This window comes from Colletes gigas, unplaced genomic scaffold (assembly GCF_013123115.1).
Source record: "Colletes gigas isolate AHSC1104 unplaced genomic scaffold, ASM1312311v1 Colletes_gigas_Sc00043, whole genome shotgun sequence".
Lineage (NCBI taxonomy): Eukaryota > Metazoa > Arthropoda > Insecta > Hymenoptera > Colletidae > Colletes > Colletes gigas.
Window position 1 is genome coordinate 791,233 of NW_025106672.1, and position 19,031 is coordinate 810,263.

Genomic DNA, 19,031 nt, shown 5'->3' on the forward strand with positions numbered 1-19,031 from the left:
TCTATTCCGCGTAAAAAAGTGTTAGGGTAATACTATCGAAAATAGTTTACAATAAGTTCTATAAATTGTTAATTATAATTATATGTTTTAAGATTTCCAGCGTATAGAAACTAGACCGAGATCTAATGTATATAAATTAGGGGGAGTCGTGTAAAAAACGGTACTACGATACGGTTGAAGTAATCAGGTTTGTTAGCACGTAATCATCAATAATTCACGATAATCGTAACGATCATTCAACACAGTGATAACCTAAAAAATAGCTGCCCATAATTAAGGACATTTCCATAAATATAATCGGGCGCAAATTAACAAGATTTTATGCTAAACTGTTTAATCAGTGAATTGTTATCATGCGGGTAACGGACGTACTTACTTGGAGAAGCATCTGAATCGATAGAGGAATCGTTCTCTCAGAGGCCTACAGTTTGCATTCGCGCAGTACTTCTAGGCTAGGTAGCAGAAATACGGTCAGCTCTGAAACGGTTAAGGAATGCCATGTTTCCCCATTCTACTCGCATGCTTGTTCCACTCCTGCCCCTGGCCATCGGTACATTGTATAGAGGTGGAATCCCCCACCTCGCGGGCAGAAGCACCTGTTGCGCAGCTACTTGTTTTACTCGATCCGTGGGCCCGTTCTCTCTTTCTTTCTCTTTCTCTTTCTCTTTCTCTTTCTCTCAGTATCGTGCATGGTGTCACGGCAGTAGGACGGTCTCCAATCGCGGTGGTGATTCTTCGGTAAAGGGCAACGACTCGCGAAGTGAAAATAATGTCTGCTTATGCACGTCGAATGGAGTCGCGGTGAACAGTGCGGATCCTAGTCACTCCGACAGTTCAGCTTTGAAATTCCTTCAAGAGGAAACGCGAGTACGCCACGGCAGGCAAGTTGGACATGCATCGAAGGAGAGTTTAAGAAGGAGCAATGGAGGACGAGCCACGGGATACCTGTTTCGGAGCAGGAAGCGTGGCAGGGGCTGTGATCGGTACCTTCCTTACGACGATTTTCCTGATGGTCGTTGTTGCACTCCTTTACAGACAGTGGCGTAAGCACAAGGGTGAGTTTCTGGTATTTTTACGAATACCTCGAGCCCGTAGCCGCCGGTATGTGGTATCAGGAACGCTCGGTGACAGATTGATGCGCGATTCGCGGTCTCGATTCCTCGAGCGCGCTCTAGTTGTCTAGTTCAAGTTATCGCGACGTGACGTTGGCTCTCAAGAACAATAAATGGTATTTTATCATTGATAACGACAGTCTCTCCTGCTTACCTATTCGCTGTCGCGTTCGAGAAGATGCGTATATATATAAGCTTGATGGCACTTCTTGCGCAACAAAGTGGAATTTATCGTTACGCGTGACTTCTCTATAACTTCTCCGGAGCGGGAGATATATATCGAATGATAAAAAAATAAAAATTTTATCCCCGAAATAACGATGACTAACTGTACATTTTCCAATTGACGGATTAGGTATACGTTCTGTTACGAAGCGGTGGACTGGCATAATATAATTATGCAAGGAATTCGCCTGTCTCGTTATGCTGCGAAACATCCTGTAATTCAAAATGGCACACACGGCCGAGAATGCGAAGGAAAAAATTGAAACGACGGATCGCGTATTTTCGGAGACTCGTTAACGAAATCGTTTGTGTGAACTTATAGGCGACGGATTTCTATGTGAAAAGTAAATTAGCACGGAAAAGGCACAGCATTCGTTATCGTTCCCGTACAATCCTTTTCGCTATTGCGTCGCAATTGATGCCTATATCCACACGCAAAAGGTAGACCTTGGAGTGCCGCTTGAGAGACACGATGGTACATGAAAGTACATTGGAATCGCTATTCGCGGAATGATGTTTACGATCTAAAACACAAAATATATCCAACGGAAAATGTGTTCCATCTCCCTTGGTTCAGGATGATGACTCTTATCGTTACTCCGTTGCACAGTAATGCAATGTGGAACGACGAATATACACAGCGATGCATTCGATCGGTGATGTTTTCCCTGAAAATGGGAGAAATATTAGAACGATTTTCGATTCGAAAATAAAAATTGGTATATTTATGTTTAGAGTTGTTCTTTTTTTTTCGATTTCTGTAATCATCGATTGCACGCGACTGTTGTGCAATTGCGACGGTGTAGGTTAAAAAAACGTAATTTGAATTGCATGTGTACATTGTACATTTGTACCCTGGGTGTAGAGCGATAAAACTATTTGAATTGCACATTTTGACCTACATTTATTTTTTTTTATGAGGAAAATAAAACTATTAGTAATTTTAACTATCTTATTGGCTCATTTTAATTGTTTGTTTGTAGGAAATGTAAATTAAATTTGTGGGAATGCCAGAATACAATGTTCTGTGTCTTTTTGGAATAAATAAAATAAATAAATTCGTAGATAAATAAAATAAATAAAATCATTGATAAATAAGATAATTAGTAGTAATTTTAATTATTTTATTGTCGATAATTTGCTAATTGTAAATTGTAAATTAAATGTGCAAAAAAGCCAAAATACAATATTCTGTGTCTTTTTAGAACAAATTCGACTATAAATAAGGAAATAAAATTCTGTCTAAATGGATCTTGAGACAATAAAAACACGATTAATAAATATTTTATCAAGATTAAAAATATTTAGTGCAAAAGCAATTAATCTAACTGTAAATTTCTATTATTTGTTATTAATATTGAGTATTTTTTATGCAAATAGATTTAAAAAGTTATGCACCGTCCTAAAGCGTTATCTAAACGCACCAAAGTTGCAATTAGCATAATAAATAACGAAAACGAAAAGATAAGGAAGTAAAACGACAAAGATATTGAAATTGTCATAGTAATTAAAACCTTGAAACGAACAGACAAAAATTATCGCCTGCCTTTCGAAGGTTGTCTGTAAAATTCATGTTGAAAATCTCGTCCACGAGACACGTGTTCTTATCGCGGATGACTGAAGAGCGTAACCAATAGTATTGTTTTGAAAAGAAGCAAACGATTGTGACGTAACTCTTATAACCGAGATTCCAAGTGAATGAAAAAATGAAATTGATAAGTTTGTTGATATTGGAATACGATAGAAAATAATACATGTGTCGACGATTATGTTTGTTATCTAAGAAAAATACCTGAAGAAATCTGTGACCTGAAGTGGCTCTATTACATTTAAAAGAGATTTAGTAGAATTATTTTAGTTTTTCTCAATGTATTTTAATAGATCTCAAGATTAATAGATACATATACAGGGTGTTCAGCCAACCCTGGGAAAAATTTTAATGAGGTATTCTAGAGGCCAAAATAAGACGAAAATCAAGAATACCAATTTGTTGATGGAGGCTTCGTTAAAAAGTTATTAATATTTAAAGTTCCACCCGAACTGAATTTTTTTCTCGAAAATGCGCAGAATTTCGGGGGTATGTTCATTCACCAAAAATGATTGTAATTGACCCCCGCAACCGAAAATAATTTTTCCAAAACGATTTGAAATTTTTTAATTTCGTCGAAAAATTTCATACCTTCCTGAATTTTTTTCTCGAAAGTAGGTAGGATTTCAAGAGTATGTTTAATGACCAAAACTGCTTATAATTGACCCCTGTAACTAAATATAATTTTTTTAGTAAGATTTGAAATTTTTTAATTTCGTCTAAAAATTTCATACCTTCTCGAATTTTTTTCTCGAAATTGCCTAGGAATTCGGGGGTATGTCTAATGACCAAAAATGATTGTAATTAACCCCCACAACCGAAAATAATTTTTCCAGAACGATTTGAAATTTTTTAATTTTCTCGTAAAATTTCATACCTTCTCGAATTTTGTTCTCGTAATTGCCTAGGATTTCGGGGGTATGGCTAATGACCAATAATGATTGTAATTGGCCCCCGCAATAAAAAATAATTTTTCCAGAACGATTTGAAATTTTGTAATTTAATTGTTAATAACTTTTTAACGAAGCCTCAGTCAAGAAATTGATATTCTTGATTTTCGTCTTATTTTGGCCTCTTGAACCTCCCATTAAAATTTTTCCCATGGTTAACCGAACATCCTGTATATTATACAGGGTGTTCGGCCACCTCTAGCAAAAATTTTAATGAGCGATAGTAGAGGCCAAAATAAGACGAAAATCAAGAATACTAATTTGTTGATGGAAGCTTCGTTAAAAAGTTATTAACAATTAAATTCAAAAATTTCAAATCGTTCTGGAAAAATTATTTTCGGTTGCGGGGGTCAACTACAATCATTTTTGGTGAGTACACATACCTCCGAAATCCTATCTACTTTCGAGAAAAAAAATCGAGTAGGTGCTGAAATTTTTCGGCGAAAAAAAATTTTTCAAATCGTTTAAAAAAAATTATTTTCGGTTGCGGGGATCAATTACAATCATTTTTTATCATTACACATACCTCCGAGATCGTACGCACTTTCGAGAAAAAAATTCCTTACTGAAAATCCAATTAGGTGCCTAAATTTTTGAACGGAGAAAAAAAATTGCAAATCGTTGTGGAAAAATTATTTTCGGTTGCGGGGGTCAATTACAATCAGTTTTTGTCATTAGACATACCCACGAAATCCTGCCCACTTTCGAGAAAAAAAATAGAGAAGGTGTGAAATTATTCGAGAAAATTAAAAAATTGCAAATCGTTGTGGAAAAATTATTTTTGGTTGTAGGGTTCAATTACAGTCATTTTTCGTGAATAGACATACCCCCGAAATCTTGCGCATTTTCGAGAAAAAAATTCAGTAAGAGCGGCACTTTAAACGTTAATAACTTTTTAACGAAGTTTCCACCAACAAATTAGTATTCTTGATTTTCGTCTTATTTTGGCCTCTACTATCGCTCATTAAAATTTTTGCTAGAGGTGGCCGAACACCCTGTATATCAGATATCTAAATTTTGTTATTTAATTTATTAAATTTGTAACAGGTAAATTGTTCAATAAAGAAAATAATTGCACTTTGGAAGAATGAAATGTTTGTAATTCTTGTTACGTGCAAAGGTATCTTCTCGAACATAGTAAATAAGTGTAAATCTGTAGGGTGATGTCACCGTTTATGATGACATAAACTACATAATAAGGAAGCTAATGTGTCTTGCGTTAGAAACGATTTTCACGATCCTTCGTAACATTCCTACAGCTTTCCCATAACTTAGATATATAAGATTTTGATTTTTGTTGCATAACGTATTTTCATAAATAATATTTCTTCTACGTCTTATATAATTCATACGAGAATATCGTAGAATTATTCGTGCAGATACACTTGACTCTCTGCTTTCCTCTCGCCAAGAACTTAACTTTCATGGCGCTTATTAAGGCTCATCTGTACGTAAAACGTAACCATAAATGAGCACAAGTAAACGGAATCAAATACTTCAAGCACCGACTGGCATCAACGAACCAAAACAATTTCGAACGCGTTTCGCTAAAATACTGTTATATTATTTTATTTCAGAGTCGATAATTTTAAATTTATCGAAATATATACTAAAGAAAAAAATAAAACTTAATGTGTTAGAATTTTTTAAAAATATATTGAGTTTTTATTTATTAAAGTATCTTATTTAAAACTGTAATATACAAGATAGAATAACGATTAAAATAGTCGATTAATAGTTGTTACGAAAATGGAGGTTACCATTTATATTAAAATATAGTAGAAAATATTTAAAAATTGCGGCCCGTGAAAGTCCTTAGAAAGTAAAAAACACACATTAAATGTCTAAGATGCGTGAGTTTTCGAACGAAGTGAAATTTTTCCTATTTTCTAAAACACTGCAGTATAACTATAATACAAATTAAACATATTATAAACTGTACAGGGTATTCGGCCAACCTTGGGAAAAATTTTAATGAGGGATTCTAGAGGCCAAAATAAGACGAAAATAATGAATACCAATTTGTTAATGGAGGCTTCGTTAAAAAGTTATTAACAATTAAATTCAAAAATTTCAAATCGTTCTGGAAAAATTATTTTCGGTTGCGGGGGTCAATTGCAATTATTTTTGGTCATTAGATATACTCTCGAAATCCTACCCACTTTCGAGAAAAAAATTCGAGAAGGTATGAAATTTTTCGACAAAATTAAAAAATTTCAAATCGTTCTGGAAAAATTAGTTTCGGTTGCGGGGGTCAATTACAATTATTTTTGGTCATTAGATATACTCTCGAAATTCTACCCACTTTCGAGAAAAAAATTCAAGAAGGTATGAAATTTTTAGACAAAATTAAAAAATTTCAAATCGTTCTAGGAAAATTATTTTCGGTTGCGGGGGTAAATTACAATAATTTTTGGTGAATAGACATACCCACGAAATACTGCGCATTTTTGAGAAAAAAATTCGAGAAAGTATGAAATTTTTAGACGAAATTAAAAAATTTCAAATCGTTCTGGAAAAATTATTTTCGGTTGCGGGGGTAAATTACAATAATTTTTGGTGAATAGACATACCCACGAAATCTTGCGCATTTTTGAGAAAAAAATTCGAGAAAGTATGAAATTTTTAGACGAAATTAAAATATTCAAATCGTTTTGGAAAAATTATTTTCGGTTGCGGGGGTCACTTACAATTATTTTTGGTCATTAGATATACTCTCGAAATCCTGCCCACTTTCTAGAAAAAAATTCAAGAAGGTATGAAATTTTTAGACGAAATTAAATAATTTCCAATCGTTCTGGAAAAATTATTTTCGGTTGCGGGGGTCAATTACAATCATTTTTGGTTATTAGACATACTCTCGAAATCCTGCCCACTTTCTAGAAAAAAATTCAAGAAGGTATGAAATTTTTAGACGAAATTAAATAATTTCCAATCGTTCTGGAAAAATTATTTTCGGTTGCGGGGGTCAATTACAATTATTTTTGGTCATCAGATATACTCTCGAAATTCTACCCACTTTCGAGAAAAAAATTCAAGAAGGTATGAAATTTTTAGACGAAATTAAAAAATTTCAAATCGTTCTGGAAAAATTATTTTCGGTTGCGGGGGTAAATTACAATAATTTTTGGTGAATAGACATACCCACGAAATCTTGCGCATTTTTGAGAAAAAAATTCGAGAAAGTATGAAATTTTTAGACGAAATTAAAATATTCAAATCGTTTTGGAAAAATTATTTTCGGTTGCGGGGGTCACTTACAATTATTTTTGGTCATTAGATATACTCTCGAAATCCTGCCCACTTTCTAGAAAAAAATTCAAGAAGGTATGAAATTTTTAGACGAAATTAAATAATTTCCAATCGTTCTGGAAAAATTATTTTCGGTTGCGGGGGTCAATTACAATCATTTTTGGTTATTAGACATACTCTCGAAATCCTGCCCACTTTCTAGAAAAAAATTCAAGAAGGTATGAAATTTTTAGACGAAATTAAATAATTTCCAATCGTTCTGGAAAAATTATTTTCGGTTGCGGGGGTCAATTACAATTATTTTTGGTCATCAGATATACTCTCGAAATTCTACCCACTTTCGAGAAAAAAATTCAAGAAGGTATGAAATTTTTAGACGAAATTAAAAAATTTCAAATCGTTCTGGAAAAATTATTTTCGGTTGCGGGGGTAAATTACAATAATTTTTGGTGAATAGACATACCCACGAAATCCTGCGCATTTTTGAGAAAAAAATTCGAGAAAGTTTGACATTTTTAGACGAAATTAAAAAATTTCAAATCGTTCTGGAAAAATTATTTTCGGTTGCGGGGGTAAATTACAATAATTTTTTATGAATAGACATATCCACGAAATCCTGCGCATTTTTGAGAAAAAAATTCGAGAATGTATGAAATTTTTAGACGAAATTAAAATATTCAAATCGTTTTGGAAAAATTATTTTCGGTTGCGGGGGTCATCTACAATTATTTTTGGTCATTAGACATACCCCCGAAATCCTACCTACTTTCTAGAAAAAAATTCAAGAAGGTATGAAATTTTTAGACGAAATTAAATAATTTCCAATCGTTCTGGAAAAATTATTTTCGGTTGCGGGGGTAAATTACAATAATTTTTTATGAATAGACATATCCACGAAATCCTGCGCATTTTTGAGAAAAAAATTCGAGAATGTATGAAATTTTTAGACGAAATTAAATAATTTCAAATCGTTCTGGAAAAATTATTTTCGGTTGCGGGGGTAAATTACAATAATTTTTGGTGAATAGACATACCCACGAAATCTTGCGCATTTTTGAGAAAAAAATTCGAGAATGTATGAAATTTTTAGACGAAATTAAAAAATTTCAAATCGTTCTGGAAAAATTATTTTCGGTTGCGGGGGTAAATTACAATAATTTTTGGTGAATAGACATACCCACGAAATCTTGCGCATTTTTGAGAAAAAAATTCGAGAAAGTATGAAATTTTTAGACGAAATTAAAAAATTTCAAATCGTTCTGGAAAAATTATTGTGGAATGATCCAACGTAATATAGACGAGAAATATTTTTTTTTATGTTTAATTAGTAATATTGTAAATTAAAATCTTTCAGGAAAGCATTTGGTATTAGTGACGGACCCAGAAATTGTCGAAGAGGCCTACGCCTTCGATAATCCTTGTTTCAAGGATGTGACTGCGACGTCGATCAATCGAACTCGAGAAGGACCGGTGTCTGTAACACCTGGTGACACTCCAGGTAAAGATTCTGTGCGATGGTCTACTTCTTGGACGTCCTTGGGCCTGGGATCAACCAACCGCAATGATAAGAGAAAAACTCTCGATGATTCTTGCCTTGGAGTAAGTGCTTTCTTGTCAATATTTCTAAATCATATCGTGGTTTCACCTTCTCTACAATTTAAATGCTACACTATTATAGCCTCTTACTCTTCTACGCTGATTATAAGGCTACCGTATTGCATCTTTTTTTATTTCACGTATTTCTGAAACTACCAGTAACTTTTGTAATACTTTGTCTTATCGTAGTTTTTTTCATTTAATTTCATAAAGTGTCGTGGTTTCTTCAGAACCAGTTAAGGATAAATGTAAGTGGACAGATGATGAAAAAGGATATCAATGAAATTTAACTACTGTACCATCATAATTACAGGCGTAAGCTATAATTAACATTTATCTTTATAGTATATAGATTATTTAAATAACATTTAAAATGTATATTAACACTGGATTTACGGACTGAGCCAATTTGACTCATTTAAAATGACAAATCGTTAAACAATTTCATTTGATTCATTTAAAATGAGAAATCATGAAACAATTTCATTTCGCTCATTTAAAATGAAAAATCGTTAAACAATTTCATTTGACTCGTTTAAAATGAGAAATCGTTAAACAATTTCATTTGATTCATTTAAAGTGAGAAATCATGAAACAATTTCATTTCACTCATTTAAAATGAAAAATCGTTAAACAATGTCATTTGACCTATTTAAAATGAGAAATCGTTAAACAATTTCATTTGATTCATTTAAAGTGATAAATCATGAAACAATTTCATTTCGCTCATTTAAAATGAGAAATCATGAAACAATTTCATTTCACTCATTTAAAATGAAAAATCGTTAAACAATTTCATTTGACTCGTTTAAAATGAGAAATCGTTAAACAATTTCATTTGATTCATTTAAAGTGAGAAATCATGAAACAATTTCATTTCATTTATTTAAAATGAGAAATCGTTAAACAATTTCATTTCATTCATTTAAAATTAGAAATCGTTGAAAAATTTCATTTGATTCATTTAAAATGAAAAATCGTTAAACAATATCATTTGACTCATTTAAAATGAAAGATCGTTAAACAATTTCATTTGACTCGTTTAAAATTTCATTCCTATATATATAAAATTTTTAATAAGTCGAATTGTCTCAGTCCGTAAATACAGAATTTCATTGATATCCTTTTTCATCATCTGTCCACTTTTTCCCCTAACTATAATTATATTCGCCTTTCCATGAAACTTTAAAACGTTGTAATATTTTTGAAAAGAAACCGACACGTTTATGAAATTTCATTTCAATATTCTGAACGTACAAGGTATTGAACATAACCAAATTTGGACACGCGTACAGTTAATGTAGCCATGTTTGATACGTGCCTTTATATTTCTTGTCGAAGAGGAAGTCCATGGCGTATGAGCCGAATCCCAAAGACAACCTCTGCGCGGCGAAGCAAATTGCTTCAATTTCATACGTTAAACTGTTTCTAAATTCGTATCTAAACCTCTTTTAAAAAAAGTACCGATTAATTCTTGATTTTAAAAATATGAAAATTCGATTTCGTTGTAACGCGAGGGTATATGAATTTCGTGTCGATTTCAGTTGTATAGCCAGTAAATTTCTTTTGTACAGCCGAAAGCCACGAAGGTTAATGTAGTCAGCTTAAAAAGTCGAGATTTCACAGGACTGGGATTTAATATTTGCGGTAACATGAGAGAGGGGATCTTTGTTAAAGACCTCTTGCACCGTGGACCTGCATCAGAATCTAGACGAATACATCCAGGTTCGTATTTATTTATTTAAAGATAGTTACATTTTGTATTTGTTGTATTTAACATGGAAGAAGTTCAATAGAATAGTTATGGTTGTGCATACTAGATTCGTATTTATTTATTTAACGATGACTGGGAAAAATTTTAATGTATCAATTATGATAATGTAATATCAATTTCTTGACTGAGGCTTTGTTAAAACGTTATTAAAAAATTAAATTGAAAAATTTCAAATAATTCTGAAAAAATTATTTTCGGTTGCAGGGGTCAATTACAATCATTGTTGGTCATTACACATACTTTCGAAATCCTACCCACTTTCGAGAAAAAAATTCGAGAATGTATGAAATTTTTCGAAAAAATTAAAAAATTTCAAATCGTTCTGGAAAATTTATTATCGGCTGCGAGGCTCAATTACAATAATTTTTGGCGAATACACATACTCCTGAAATTCTACTCACTTTCGAGAAAAAAATTCAAGAAGGTATGAAATTTTTCGAAAAAATTGAAACATTTCAAATCGTTCTAGAAAAATTATTTTCTATTTCGGGGCTCAATTACAATTATTATTGGTCATTAGACATACTCTCGAAATCCAACCCTCTTTCTAGAAAAAAATTCGAGAAGGTATGAAAGTCGAAAAAATTAAAAAATTTCAAATCGTTCTGGAAAAATTATTTTCTATTGTGGGGGTCAATTATAATAATTTTTGGCCATTAGACGTACCCCCGAAATCTTACTCACTTTCGAGAAAAAATTTCGAGAATGTATGAAATTTTTCGAAAAAATTAAAAAATTTCAAATCGTTCTGGAAAAATTATTTTCTATTGCGGGGGTTAATTACAATCATTCTTACTCATTAGACATACTCTTGAAATCCAACCCATCTTCGAGAAAAAAATTCAAGAAGGTATGAAATTTTTCGAAAAAATTGAAAAATTTCAAATCGTTCTAGAAAAATTATTTTCTATTTCGGGGCTCAATTACAATTATTATTGGTCATTAGACATACTCTCGAAATCCTACCCTCTTTCTAGAAAAAAATTCGAGAAGGTATGAAATTTGTCGAAAAAATTAAAAAATTTCAAATCGTTCTGGAATAATTATTTTCTATTGTGGGGGTCAATTATAATAATTTTTGGCCATTAGACGTACCCCCGAAATCTTACTCACTTTCGAGAAAAAATTTCGAGAATGTATGAAATTTTTCGAAAAAATTAAAAAATTTCAAATCGTTCTGAAAAAATTATTTTCTATTGCGGGGGTTAATTACAATCATTCTTACTCATTAGACATACTCTTGAAATCCAACCCATCTTCGAGAAAAAAATTCAAGAAGGTATGAAATTTTTCGAAAAAATTGAAAAATTTCAAATCGTTCTAGAAAAATTATTTTCTATTTCGGGGCTCAATTACAATTATTATTGGTCATTAGACATACTCTCGAAATCCTACCCTCTTTCTAGAAAAAAATTCGAGAAGGTATGAAATTTGTCGAAAAAATTAAAAAATTTCAAATCGTTCTGGAAAAATTATTTTCTATTGTGGGGGTCAATTATAATAATTGTTGGCCATTAGACGTACCCCCGAAATCTTACTCACTTTCGAGAAAAAATTTCGAGAATGTATGAAATTTTTCGAAAAAATTAAAAAATTTCAAATCGTTCTGGAAAAATTATTTTCTATTGCGGGGGTTAATTACAATAATTTTTGGTAAATAGACCTACCCCCGAAATCCTACCCACTTTCAAGAAAAAAATTCATTATGTGCGGAACTTTAAACATTAATAACTTTTTAACAAAGCCTCCATCAACAAATTAGTATTCTTGATTTTCGTCTTATTTTTGCCTCTAGAATCTTCCATTAAAATTTTTCCCATGGGTCGTCTAACACCTTGTATATTTTGTCTTTAACATTGAAGAAATTAATAGAATAATTATGGTCGTACATACTAAATTTGTATGCATTTATACAGTGATAGTTATATTTTGTATACTTCCATTGTCTTTAACATCGAAAAAATGAATAGAATTAAAAATTTTATACATTACTTTATCACAGAATAATTAATATGATTATTACAGTAATTGATATATGATTACAGGAGATCGTATAGCCAGCGTGAAAATAAGTTTTCGAAATATGGTATACGAGGACGCCCTAACGATTCTAAGTTACGCCTCGCCATACGATGTGAAACTCGAAGTGGAAAGTGGCGGGAGCGGATCAAAACCTACCACTCTATTAAAGAAGAGCGTTGGGCCTAGCGCCGCAAGAATTTGCCACCCCCTGTACAGAAGTCAATCGATTCCAGAACTCTCCCAATCAAAAATCGTTGCAAAAAGGCTTTTTATTGTCGATCCTAACGAATCCATCAGTTCGAATTACTCCACGATGAATTCCACTTTGAAATCATCAAAATCTACACCGAGTAGCCAAACGTTTGAAAAACGCCACGAGGAGTCTAGGGGTAACCATCAGAAGTTCGGTATCAAGGTTCTGCCTGCTCTTGACGGCACGGTTCATCGTATCGAGAATCAAAACGAGCACAACACGAACCTTGAAAGAAGAAACTCGAAGAAGATGGACACAGAGAAGCACGTATCAAACGCAAATAGAGCTTCAGTGGTTAGCGACAAGAAGGAAGAAGCTCAGCATCGACAGAATTCCCAAGGATCAAACGTCCCCAAAGCGAGGAACGACACACGTGGTGTCGACGCGTTGGACAAAGCTGGAAAAGAAGTGGAATCGATTCACATTCCCTCAGAAGTGCCAACAGAGGTGCACAATGCAGCTATGGCCGCGCGTAGGAATCGCAAAAATAGCTCGGAGCTGTTAAACGTTCAGAAGAATATCGAACCTGTGGAGACGGAGGACTCGAAGAATGTACAAAAGAACAAAAGGAAAGCTCCTCCTCCGCCCAAAGGTAACAGTTACGAGGTTGAGCAGGCCTCGTCTGCCAAGAAGGATTCACTACTGTCGAAGAAGGAGGACGAAATAAATAGAATCACCGATTACACGGAGTCTGTGACCGATTGCAGACCAGAGAAAATTGATTCGCGCAGGGAACAGAAGATGGAAATGATCGACGGAAGACACTCTGAGTCCGACACGGACAGCGAGATACAGAACAGTTTCACGACCATTGAATTAAACTCGGCTGACATCACGATCCATCGAACCCCCATACCAGAGACGAACGACGACGAGGACGATGAGGACGACGTGTACAGAAAGGCAGCGAGCTTGGGGGACCTGTCCAAGTACGAATGCAGAACATCGACTACTCTGGAGAGAGCTCAGAGTCTGGACATGACGGACACTGGGACGAAAAAGCGCAAAGCACCCCTTCCACCTGAGGATATCAACGAGTCTACGGAGGATCTGACCAAGCTGGATCAAATGGACACCTTCGACAGACGGTTGCTCAAGAAGTCCAACGAGTGGGGCACTTTGGAAGACGTCGTCTGGCGCAAGACGCAGGACCCGGACGACAGGTCAAAGAGGTCGAGAATCCGGAAAAAGAGCAACGACTCTCTGAAACGGTCCACGTCCGCTGTAGAGATTAAACTGAAGAGCGATAATCCAGATGCTAAAGAGGAGAGCGTCGAGCTCTATAATCTTCCTCTGAGCAAGAGACCCACGGAGGAATTCATTCGCGCGGAACGAATGTTCAATCCGGATGAGGATAATTCACTGGCTAGAATCGTCAACGATGGCACTGTTGTTAAAAGTCCTACGGTCGAAGAGGTGGAGTTGAAGTTCAAGCAAGAAACGCCACTACCAGATGATTTTGATAACGATAACGTCGTGACTGTAGATGAACATTCCTCTGATGAGGAGGAGAGAGCGCTGAACAAAGATTTCAGCAAAGCTTTAAAACATTTTGAAATGTATTCCGAGAAATCACCGAGCTTGGAATCTCCCAAGCACGACCTGTTCCGTTTCAAAAACTGGAAAGAGGACGAGTCGATTTCATACGTTGGGAAGAGAGCAGTCGAGGAGGAGCCCATGACGAAGATTAACGTTAAAAGAGGATGTCACGCGTGCGCTGAAAATTGTAATCGCCACGAGACCTGCAAGAAAAAGTCTTTTTCTTCGAAACGATCGTCCACACCGATACCTCTGCAAGACTATTCGTCGAACTTAGCCGAGGGTAACGGTTCCGATTCGATAACGATGCACGACGAGGAGGAAGGTAACTCGATACCCCACACGTACGGGCCCAAACACAGAGGAAACGTAAGCGAGACTTCGTCGATAGAGGTCTCCACTAGTCAAAGAATCGACCGAGAAAACGACGAGGACGAGGACGAGTACGAGTTCGGTTCCGGCGTGACCGTGAACAGCAAAAGTTTGTTCGACCGCGAGGACCGTCGTAACATTAACAATATAAGTGTATCCAGTGGTGAGAACAGTGAGGACAGCGGACTGGTTGGTGAATCGATGGATTACAATCCGCAGGACTTCGACAACCGGCCACCGTTACCGAACACGCCTATGCCGCAAAAGATGACCTACATTACAGAGATCAAACTGTCCACTGATAGAGAGAAACCTCAGGACGATGGGAATGAGAACAGCGAAACACATTCAGCAATGAGAAGCAAGGATAAGAAGTCTATACAAAGTGAAATAAAAATGACATCGAATGGAAAGACTGCTTCTAATAAGAAGCCTCCGGTCCCTCCTAGAAGAACGGACATTGCTAAATGTAATAAGAAGGGAAACACCGATAAACAAATCATTTATGTCTCCGAATACAAACCTAGCGAGTCGAAAGGAACCGATGATTCAGATGCGAAACAAGAAGTATCGGATACTGGTTTGAAGAAACTTGATCAATGGACGTTTGTACAAGATAAAGAACAGAATCGATGAGAACGAATCAAGAGAAGAAACAGAAAAAGACGTAAAAGTTGTTCATTGATAATGTTCTCGAATCTAAAATTCGATATTGGAATACTAATGAACGAATCGTAGCTCCAATTGTAACAGACTGTTATCATCTTACCCTTCGAAATTGTTTGAAAAGATAAGGAGAAGGAAGGGAGACGTTGTAATCGGCAACAGGAATTCAATATGGTGAACTCGAAGAACAATTATGATACACTGTACTCAACCTTTATCGCATGGACGAATCAACTGTCGATCGCTATTATATACATACATATGCTCATCTTGAATAGATCTGTTCTTGAACTAGTCGAAAGAAAATTTTATTTAGTATCTTCTTCAATTCTTTTAAAAGACTGGCTCGTGTTTGAAAACATGATTTTGATGTTTCGATGACAGCGTTTACTGTAAATTGTATTTATTTCTCAATGAGTTTCTTGTTTTAAAAATTATCATTATTAGAATTTGTATTATACATAAATTGCATCTTTATAAGATAGTACAGTATTATTAAGTATCATACGTATCAAGAATCGTACATATTCCGTGTATACCCTTTTAACCCCTTAGCTTACAATGACGTCTCAGAGACGTGATAAGTCTACCGGGCCAAACCTTGGCGTCGCTTTTGGCACGCACAGTTGGAAATTGAATCGTAAGGCAAGGGGTTAAGCATACGTTCTTATCATAGTGTTCACGACTCTTTTAAACGTTATTTACCTGTACATTACCCTTATTCTTTTAATAGGAACCACTGCTAGTTAAACGTTTAAAACAGAAGGGTATGCATGTTATAAGCGTACTACATATTTAGGAAGCGTCCCAAAAATATCATACACGTGTCCAAATAACAAACATTTAGAGATTAAGCATCGTCGAGCTTTAAAAGTTTACAACCACATGATGTGTAAAACTATTAACGATTAACTAACAATTTTTCGCTCAGAATGTGAGATTTTTGGAACCAAGATTCTTGATATTAGGTGATGCTTATAGAACGTGATCGGCACTAACTTAATGCGAGGCAAAAAGGTGTACAAAATATTCGAATTGCTTGAAAATTGTAAAAATATAAATTTTTACAGAAACGGTTTTACGACGTTCGGAAATTTGTTAAGTTATATTTTACGTAAATGTAAAGTTGACAGTATCAGGGTAACATGAGGCAAAAGCAGGAAATTTAACCGGAATGCAAAGCGTTCTTTTCCAAGTTGCAATCGTGTTTTCTTCGCAATAGAATTTTGCGACAAGTTCTAGCAAATTCTTGGGTGGTCTTTAGTGCGGAATAAAATAGGTGCTCTTTTTAATTTGATTGCTTGGTAATCTGTTTGAGTATGACCCTATACATATTTAGTTTATTCACAAGACTGTGTGCATACCTCAGTGCGATAATTAAACGAAAAGTTGAATAAAAAGCTAATGCGAACAGACGAACCATCGTACGACAAAAAAATCTGTTAAATTTCGAGTACCTTGTAACAATATCTAGTTTGATACCCCTTAGACTGATATTGGTAATGATAATTACCTCCACGATAGACCCTTGAATAATCTTACATGTATATACGAGATTGCAACTATTAAATTAAATCGTTTAAATCACATATTCTAAACAATCAAAGTGCAATTACATCGGTTTAAACGTGAATGTATTTTTCAATGTAGAACAAATTTACGAAATAGAAATATGGTTTCATCGTAAATAGAGGCCAGTTAAATATATTTACTTATAAAACGTTCAGCTGGGTACGGATAATCGAAAACAAAAATGTTCTTATGTTACTTAACAGTACTAAAGATTAAACAACATTTTACAGTTTTTACAAACGTTAGTAATTAATTATGACTAAGCGAGAGTAGAATTCAGTATACACCGGAATCATTAGTGTCAGAGGTCGGCAATCTTTTCATTAAGAATGCACAGAGGGCGCTTTTGAACATAACCTTTCTTAGTGGATGATATATTGATACGATGCAAATTTACGAAATGAACAGTCTTCTTTACATAAGATGATAAATCCCTTTTTTGTCCCTTTTATTATACAATAAAAAATATGAAGATTGCTCTATGCTTCAGTATTTGACAAACGCGAGTTCCATAAAAAATCCAGGTTGCCGGCCACTGATCTACGTTAGCTTACTTGAGCCATACGTCTGAGCTAAACATCGGGTTTAGTTAGCATTAATTTATGTCAAAGAAACAGGAAAAATGTACTTCGGTGCCCTAAACGAAATGTTGAAATTATTATACTAAGGAAATGCTTAAAATAATACGGTTTACGTACCGTTCTTCCATGAGAAGAAGGCACAGTATTTACATCCCCACTCCTGTTGTTGTCAGCTGACTCGTTATTGGTCGGAAACTGTAACGAAGATCGGTGACAGCCAATCAGCGGACTGCAGCAAGAGTGGGGATATAAACATGCTGTGCCTTCATCTCGTGGAAAGACGATACATAATCCTTGGTATTGGTTATCCAGTGTTAAGTCAAAGAAAATACCCAAGGATATTTCGCGTAGATCTATAATTTCAATAATACTATGTGTATATTATTATTTCTATTCATACCTGTTGATTTTTATTATATAAAGATCTGACAAAGTAAAAGATTTCATGGAAAACGCATTTCAATGCACATTTTAAACGAGTCTAAAAAGTAAATGTCAAAAATTTTTTAATACTGTACTTACTAACAGAATAAATATAGTAAGTTAAGAAGTACTATATGTATATACATGTACGTGTGTGTGCGTCTATATTACATTCAATTTTTTATACTTGAATTCATTTTTTTCATAAAATGATAAAAGTTCTAAAAATTTATTCTCTGACATATGTAAAATGTTGTAAATATAACATTTATTAATACTAGAGCATTTCGATCCTTTAACTGTCAATTTAAGGAAACGACCTTCTACGATAGAATAAAAATATAATAAACATTTTTCTTAAATAACGAAGTGCAAAATAATAATTAGGTACTTCTGTAGGATCTACTTGAAAAGTTTCTATTTCTTCGTGCACATTACAAACAGTTTTAAGTCCCTGAATGATGCAACACAAGTATCATTAAACTTTTAAAAGCATGACTACGAATGCACTAGAAAACACTTTCAAGCGGATCCTAATTGCAAACTTCGAGACAGAGAAATTTCTTATTTTGGCGGTGTGGCTTCCCTGTTTTACCGATGAACTTCATTGTGGACAGTTTTCTATCACTCCCGACCGAAATTCCTTATGGGGCGAAGACACACAACAAACTACACAGATGTTGATAGGAGGCAAGTCATCACTCATCAGTGATGCCGGGAGTCCTCAGAGTACCGGGAGCTTTTCGTAACACGTCCACACACTACACCAGATCACGCGTAAATGAAACATTTTCGATCTATTGTGTTTGGGTCGCCATCTAGCGTCGGAGCTTGGGCGTTCTGCCGTAGATGGCGGTAGATTCGTCCGCCATTGTAATAAATCACTGCTCGATAATTTACTAATTACTCTTCCCCTGGGATTAATTTATGAACTTTTAAAGTTTAATTCTATAGTGAAGGCTCCTGACAATATTCAAGAATAACTATTATAACCATTCCATGTGTTGTTAAATAGCTATTAACCAATAACGAAAGACTGCACACTTGTGCACCTAGGGCTCCGTCTGACGTCACTGGTTGTGAAAGTGAATGTCATTTATGTCATT

The 19,031-nt window shown here is 34.6% G+C and overlaps 1 protein-coding gene across 1 annotated transcript; it reads left to right on the forward strand.

The window, feature by feature from the left end:
* The first annotated feature begins 205 nt into the window (after nucleotides 1-205).
* LOC122402985 lies at nucleotides 206-18,409 on the forward strand. Its single transcript, XM_043406240.1, has 4 exons — nucleotides 206-1,055; nucleotides 8,482-8,726; nucleotides 10,298-10,448; nucleotides 12,543-18,409. The coding sequence occupies exons 1-4, from the start codon at nucleotides 923-925 to the stop codon at nucleotides 15,317-15,319; spliced, it is 3,306 nt and encodes a 1,101-aa protein (XP_043262175.1). The 5' UTR covers nucleotides 206-922; the 3' UTR covers nucleotides 15,320-18,409.
* Nucleotides 18,410-19,031: the final 622 nt, after the last annotated feature.

Bases quoted from the DNA above. Each gene is read 5' to 3' on its own strand.
- LOC122402985 (XM_043406240.1), top strand. From the start codon at position 923: ATGGAGGACGAGCCACGGGATACCTGTTTCGGAGCAGGAAGCGTGGCA. The intron at 1,056-8,481 runs GTGAGTTTCTGG...AAAATCTTTCAG, and splicing joins ACAGTGGCGTAAGCACAAGG to GAAAGCATTTGGTATTAGTG. The intron at 10,449-12,542 runs GTTCGTATTTAT...ATATGATTACAG, and splicing joins ATCTAGACGAATACATCCAG to GAGATCGTATAGCCAGCGTG.